This window comes from Ictalurus furcatus, chromosome 18, assembly GCF_023375685.1.
Source record: "Ictalurus furcatus strain D&B chromosome 18, Billie_1.0, whole genome shotgun sequence".
NCBI classification, from domain to species: Eukaryota; Metazoa; Chordata; class Actinopteri; order Siluriformes; family Ictaluridae; genus Ictalurus; species Ictalurus furcatus.
In genome coordinates, this window is record NC_071272.1 from 5,002,126 (window position 1) to 5,009,788 (window position 7,663).

General features: G+C 37.9%; 1 protein-coding gene across 2 annotated transcripts; it reads left to right on the forward strand.

Annotated features, from left to right (window-relative positions):
• The first annotated feature begins 100 nt into the window (after positions 1 to 100).
• rfesd (Rieske (Fe-S) domain containing) lies at positions 101 to 4,044 on the forward strand. Of its 2 annotated transcripts, none has more exons than XM_053648651.1 (4): positions 101 to 660; positions 1,943 to 2,103; positions 3,321 to 3,355; positions 3,470 to 4,044. In XM_053648651.1, the coding sequence occupies exons 2-4, from the start codon at positions 1,956 to 1,958 to the stop codon at positions 3,764 to 3,766; spliced, it is 480 nt and encodes a 159-aa protein (XP_053504626.1). In that variant the 5' UTR covers positions 101 to 660; positions 1,943 to 1,955; the 3' UTR covers positions 3,767 to 4,044. The 2 variants fall into 2 exon arrangements, with proteins under 2 accessions (XP_053504626.1, XP_053504627.1); XM_053648652.1 differs by having other exon boundaries at positions 3,506 to 4,044.
• The last annotated feature ends 3,619 nt before the right edge of the window (positions 4,045 to 7,663 follow it).

The following is a 7,663-nucleotide window of genomic DNA, read 5'->3' on the forward strand; positions in this document are numbered from 1 at the left end:
TAATGGTATTTGTAATGGAAACAAGAGAATTTTTTTATTGTTGTTGGGTTTTTTCTTTTGGGGGTGGGGGGGGGGGGGGGTTCAGCAGGGATGAGCCGTCTTCATTTGTAATTCTGTAATTCCAAACATGAGTCATATTTCGTAAGAGTGCAATTCTGACATATAGTGTCACACTATAATTTCAACTTGATAAATTATAATAAACTCTATGATGTACTACTTAAGCAAGTATCTGATTACACTGAGTTCTGATTGGCTGAGGAGAGATAAGTTACTCAAAGCCACTACTGGTGGTGTATAAAAACCTCATAGTGCCAGTGAGTACAGTGAAATTAACGTTCAGGACAACAAGGGATACATGGATAATTGATCAAAAAAATGTGTATGATGAGAAACATTTATTGCTATAGTCTATTTTATGCTAATTCAAGAGATAACAAGGTTATGACATTTATTTTATTTTCCCTGGATGTGCGTACGTGGAGGAAAACCCTCTGTGTTGAAGCAAGATAATGTCAGACAGGCAGAGAGGGTGATCTGTAGGGTTGATAGGGCTAACTGCTCTTCACCGGGCTGCTCTGATAACAGCTGCATTAGACCAGCCGAGGGTCCACTTACATTCATCATCCACTAATACAGCAGGCTGTGAACCAATTACAGGTAAAAACAACTAAAATATTATTATTCTTAATTATTGAATTAAAAGAAATCTGCATAATACTATGAATGATTGTAGTTTTGATAGTTTGTCAAGCTACTGGGGCGTGGAATATATACAGGGGTGGTATATACTTGAGGAATATACTTGTACTCGTACTTACATTTCCAAGAAAAATACTTACTTTTTCACTCCTTACGTTTTGTTTAGACCTCCAAAGTACTCGAAATCTCAAATATTTCTTCGTCTCTGATCTAGCCAATGACTGGATGCTGTGCATCAATAGAATGAGTTCCCATGTATTTTTAATTTAAATTCATCAGTGAAGAAGAAGAAAAAGAAAATGAAAAATCCAATTTATTTACTGCTATTTTTAAAAAAAAATTTTTTACGATTTTAATACTCTAGTTTCACTTGAGTACATTTTTGGCTGTACATTATCTCTACTTCTACTAAAGTATCATTTTTCAGTATTTCTCCACCCCTGCTTTGAAACTCAAACATACTTATGAAACGATTACCATTCAATACAATATAGACATATTCTACTGTGTATATTGATCCCATTTCCAGCTTAACACTATAGATAAGCTACTTTTAAGAGAGAAGGTCTTATAAAAATACTCTGTGGTGTATTAATGGTGCACTATGGTATGTTATAACACATTATTTAGTGTATTAATGGTTTACTATGGTATGTTATAACGCACTATAGTCATTATACTCAGACGTTATACACACAGTACTACTGAGTTTACTGTGGTACATACTGTAGCTGTTATGTTACCAATAATACAACTAGGGTTGACAGACCATACTTTAAAAAAAAATTATGTTATATTATAATCTTTTGATCAGTTTCACTGCTTAAAAGGGACAGAGCTGGCAGCTCAAATAAGCATTTCTGTGGAAAGGAGAAAGTAGTATACTAAAATTCACTGTTCTGCAGATTATTGCACCTAGTAGCAGTAGTCAATGAGATTAATTCCACTGCAAAAGAAAATACCTCTCGTCTTTTCAGTAACTAGAATTCAAATTAAATGCAATTAACCTCTAACTGAGTCTCATGTCAGCCATGTTATTCTTGAACCCATTCGTTGCTTACTATTTTAGCTGCCAGTCAAAACTGGATAAACCTCATAGAAACAATTATATGGGCATTCCAGAAATTAGGCAACCATGAAATCTAGTAAAATTGCTTGTTTAAAGAGTATTTAAAGCAATATATATCTGCATATAAGGTTATAAAACAAGCATTCCTAATATGTGAGATATTCCCAACAGACGCTCTGCCACCATGTCCGAAGAGGAAACTGTACCGTTCTTAGTGGCGAACAAGAAGGAGCTCATCGAAGCCAAACGCACCAGCATCACCGTGGGGGACCGGGTCATAGTCGTCATTCATCACCAGGGAGTTTTCTATGCTATGGATGCGCACTGTTATCGTGAGTACTTCTTGTTCTGAAACTTCTTGCATTTGTATTTTTCCACTGGTTGATGTGCATCATGCTTTACTCACTTATTCTTGGAATTCAGTTGGAGCAAGAGAAAAGACAATCGGATGGGTTGTATGCTTTACAGCATGCTGTACTGTGTACATGTAAGCTTATGCTTCAGCAACCTTGTTGCTCCCTGAAGGATTCTGTGTTTCTGCAAGAATCTGATGAGATTAGAATGTCAATTAGGGGTGAGTGGGTAAGAAAGATTCCCACAATACAAGCTAATATTATGAAATTCTGTATATCATAGTAGGAAGTTTACATTTGTGTACAAAAAAAATGCAATACCCTTGGGTGATTCCATGACCGTAGTGTTATTTAGCCCTTGTTTTGAAAAAAATATATAATAATAAATTCCCAAGATTGAAGCCAAGGAAACGTGCGTTTAACCATTCAACATTTCAGCCAACAAAATCTCATTCCCCCTGATTGCGGAGGGTCTAAGAAACATCCTGACCAAATTTTGGCCAAGTGCTGTCCATGCTCTAGCCCCACCGACTGATCAAATCTGGGCCTAATTTGGAAGGACATTTACGGTCATAACTTTTGAACCGTGTGTCCCTGGCATCCCTGGATACCCTGGGTCGAGACAAGTTTAACGCACCCTATGAAATCACTATATCAATGATTGAATATTAAAAAACAACACGTGTTTTGAGAATATGTTTATTATTAGCCTTAGACTATTTGGTGTGTCCACCATACAAGTTCCTGTGAATGAGTTACTATAGAAAAAAATAAAGCTTTAATATAGTCCTGTAAATTGCTTTGGAGAGCTGCTGTTATAGAAAATTAATCAACACTTTCTGACCAATCAGAATCAAGAATTCAAGAGCGCTATGGTAAAAGTAATATAGCAATATACTTATGATTCTAGACTGCTATGTGGTTACAGTATATCAGCTCACTTCTAATGTCAGGAAATATTTCGTCCAGCCATTTGGGTGGTCAGTTATTTATGTTTGCCACACTGATTATCGGTGGAGCTCAGAGTCAGATTTCAGGAAGGAAGTTGTTCAAAGTTGTTCAGGCAGGATTTTGCACTTTTATGTACATAAAGGCATCTGTTTGTATTATGTGATACGATATGTTGAGATGTTGGAACTCTCTCAAGGAGGTAGACAACAAAAGTTTATGTATCTATACATCTCTGTTGTTAACAGATGCAGGTGGATCTTTGTTAAATGGAGATATTGAGGTGAGTTTTCATCTGCATCGGTTATCTTCAAATGCCAGACTCTAATCAAATCAGGATGGTTGGTTTTCTCAAATGGAAATTCCTCAATTGTTTTGTTTGTTTTTTTTTACAAAGGAAATTGACAACAAGCTTTGCATTGTGTGTCCAAAGCACAAGTACAAGATCAGCCTGGCAGAGGGCGAGGGGCTTTACAACGCCTCAAATCCAAAAGACAAAGACAAGCCGCCTTGCTGGTTGTCCAAAGGCATAAAACAACGAGTACACAAGGTGACTGAGGTGGACGGGAACATCTACGTGACGCTGTCCGAAACACCTGGGTGGATCGACTCGGACTATTATCAGACTGAAAAGGGCAGAGCGGAGCTGAAGAAAGCAAAGGATTCAGACACGGACAAATCAGCGACAAGCTAATTGCCAGGAATGACCGATGAGACAAAAGTTTCTGAATGCATGAGGATGGATATTGAATGCTAGCTATCTTACTGATATTTCTTCATTTTAAAGATTGTCAGGACTGTTTAAGCATTAAATACGTAAGGAATAAAACACGATAAGGTGTGCTGTTATAGAAAAATAATCACTGACCGGATGGTGTCATGCGGAAAGCTGTTACCACCCCGGAGTGGATTATTTTCCTGGCTCAGCATGCCCCGAAGTGTTTTATTCCTCTTATACCTCACCAATTTGTTAATGCTAACATTTATATATATATATATATATATATATATATATATATATATATATATATATATATATATATATGTAATATAATCTGTTTATGGTTAATTTAATGTTGTGGAACATCTCTGAAATAAACAGTCATTCTTTAACTAGCCTCTCTTTTTTCTTTCTCATCATACCCAGAAACCAAAGACCTCTGTCTAGAAGACTTTCACGTGTTGGAAAAGTTTAAGTTAGAGCTTTACCTCTGATTGTTACAAAGTGTTGACACTGGAGACTCCTTCCTGAAAATGCTAAGCCAACATCTCCTCATAATAAGCATCATAACAATGATGTCCTCCTAGGAAGAATAAGAACACTTTGCCATGAGAGGTAAATATAAAGCTGACAGACTTTTTGGAAGTGCAAAATAGAGCAGTTCTAGTCCAGTAGATACCTACTGGTTTATTGTTTACTGTAATGACTCTGATCTCCTTTGCAAACACAACACTTCATTCACAATCGCCATTCTGAGCCACACAACTGTCTTCTTGAAGTAATTGTATGTAATGCCACTGTAGTCTGTTCTAGCTTAAATTATTCAATAATTTTTGGTGTTCAGTGCAAAGATACACTGATTAGCCGATACACTGATATGCTGATTAGCCGAAGGAGCAATGCAAGGACGCACTGCCGTTTTATTCTGATTGCTGTTCAGACTGAGTGTCTCCATGAGTGACATATTTTATCATCAAATACTAATCGATCACCTTCACAAAGTTATTCTCTCTTGCACCGTAGCATTATTTTTCAGCTACAATATACAATGCTATTGGGACCGTATTTTAGAGACGGGACACAATACCTTTGCGGCTTTGAGATACAATAACTTGACCAAAATGGGCAAAGAGAATGATTTATTGGCTTTACAGATAGTATTTCATTTTGTAAATATGTACAGTGCACTAATATTAAGTAATATACACATACACTCACCAGTACATGTGCTTATTCGTGCAGTTATCCAATTAGCCTATCGTGTGGCGGTAGTGCAGTGCATAAAATCATGCAGAGACAGGTCAAGAGTTTCAGTTAATGTTCACATCAAAAAACATCAGAATGGGGAAAAGCGTGGATAGATTGGTATGGGTTGACAGGAAGGCTATGGTAACTCAACTACCTACACTTTACAACCATGGTGAGTAGAAAAGCATCTCAGACCTGACAACACGGCAAACCTTGAGGCTGATGGTTTAGAGCAGCACTCTTGAACTAGTGTTGGCAAAGAACAGGAATCTGGACTACAATGGACACACTGAAACTGGACACTTGATGATTGGAAAACCATCTCAGCTGTCCAGCCTTTGACTCAACACATTCCAGTTCTTGGCTGACAGTTTTGTGGGAAATGAGTGTTTCAATTCTTTCTCTCTATCCTCGTCATTGACCAGGGACGTTAGTCCGTCTTACTGGGTCAAAGACCCTATTATAGGTTTCATGTTCTGGTTGTGCTGGATTTCATATCCTGCAACCCAGCAGTGAATAATTCCATGCACAGTTTGTGTGATAATGGCCTTTTTCTTCCTGTGGAGTGGGAGAGTTTAGTGGGTCGAAGAACGCTGTGAGGAGGATGTGAATGTGCTCTCATGCAGAAATAAGGCTGCTCTTGAAACTACCCCATTATGCCCTTCTCTAATATGAGTCAACTAAAAGTGACCACAAAAAAGCACATAGGGGGTGCTAGTAAAAACGCCTTGTAAATCAAGTCTAATTACAGATGGAGTACATTTTTAAAAATAAAATAAAATCTAACTAATAGAAATGAAATCCTCATGACTTTCCAACCAAATTGGATTGCTTAAAAGAAACAAATCGTCGACTAAACATCGCAAGGTGTAACCATGAAGCCTCATCAAAAAGGCACTGAAGACTATTATTATTGAAAAATCTGCCTAGCAGAAACACGAAGCATTTACCCAACGTTAGCATTTGGTTATTTGTTTGGGAACCGTTTCTTAACACCCTGTGAACATTCTATTTTGGTTATAATATCGGATATTGGGTAATATATAATATTAGAAAGCGAGTGTAACTGTCCTGTTTTATTAACTACAAATATAATGGGAACCTTATGATGATCAACCAGGCTTGTATCAGTATAGTGACAGGTTTGTCTAGGGATTGTTCAGATTGTTCCCATGATGTTAGAGGAATGCTCTCCAAACCACCTGATGTTTCAGAAAACGTTCTTCTAATGTTAGGGGAATTTTCTCATAACCATCCCGGCTTAGTGCAAGGTTCCTGAGAGTTACAAATGTTATGCGGATTATATGTGTCACTGTCCATTTCCAAAAGTGCTTTGAGCGTTCGGATCATTTGGTTTGAACAGCAAGACGAATCCGATTCTGTGGTCTCCATGTTGAAAATAACAAAATAATCAGTTTGGTTGTTCAAACTGCAGTTGCTTTTGATCTATTTTTGTTGATGTGCAGTAATGATGTAGTGTCTGGTGCAGGGCAGGTGAAAGTTAGCCAGTTAATCTACTAACATTTTGCTATGGATTCTTTCTAGACATGTTTCTAACAGACTGGCGACTGGTGGTACAGTTATTTGACATATTCTTTACCACTGCTAAAAATGATATGTTCCCACCTTGGGCCCTGGGATGAATTCATTCTTACTGGACAGATGAAGCATTGCAATCTATAATACTGAAGCCACTAAGGGCCCATGTGGATTTCTATACTGTATGTAGATTTTCTTCCCTCCTGACCCATGTGTAAACCCATGTTCACTTGGAATGCAAATAGCCCTATTTTAACCCAAGTCGGCCCCAAAATGATGTGCTGGCTGGAATAGTACACAGTTTGGGACAAAGCTTATCTTGTTCTTGTTTAAACACACCAAATGATGGAAGAACACATCAAATGCATCTGACTCTTGCAAAAAAAGACTTGAACAAGTCATGTGTTTATTATGCTGTATGTGACACCATGTGTTTAAATGCATTCAACACCTTGATGATGAGAGAGGTCAGAGGACAATCGCCAGACTCGTTCAACCCCACAGGAACTCAGATAACCACTCTTTACAACCATGGTGAACAGAAAAGCATCTCAGAATGCACAACATCGACGGACCTTGAGGCGGATAAGCTGCAACAGGAGAAGACCACGCCAGGATGCTCTCGTGTCAGCCAAGAACTGGAAGGTGAAGGTACAGAGGGTGTAGACTCACTGAAACGGACAGCGTTTGGTCTTATTACATCTTTAGCTTCACCAGTGCAGTTTCGGCCAGTCTTTGCATACCGTAGCCTCAGGTTCCTGTTAGGCTGATGTTTGAGGTGGTCTTGTATCTGTATGATTTTATGCGACGCCACATGATTGGCTGATTGGATAATTTGCATGAATGATCAGGTGTACATGCAGGTGTTCCTTTTGAGAGATATGGAGAAAAAGTCCAAATTCATATAATGAATCTGAATCTATATATATTTTAAAAATAAATAAATAAAAATCTCTTCTATGCGTTTAACATCCTTTTGTGTTTTCTTTGCCCCCCGCCCCCCGCCCTCCCCTTACCTCTCCAGGTTTTGTAGTGATAAGTGCATGTTCAAAAAAAAAAAAAAAAGGGATAAACCAGTGAAAT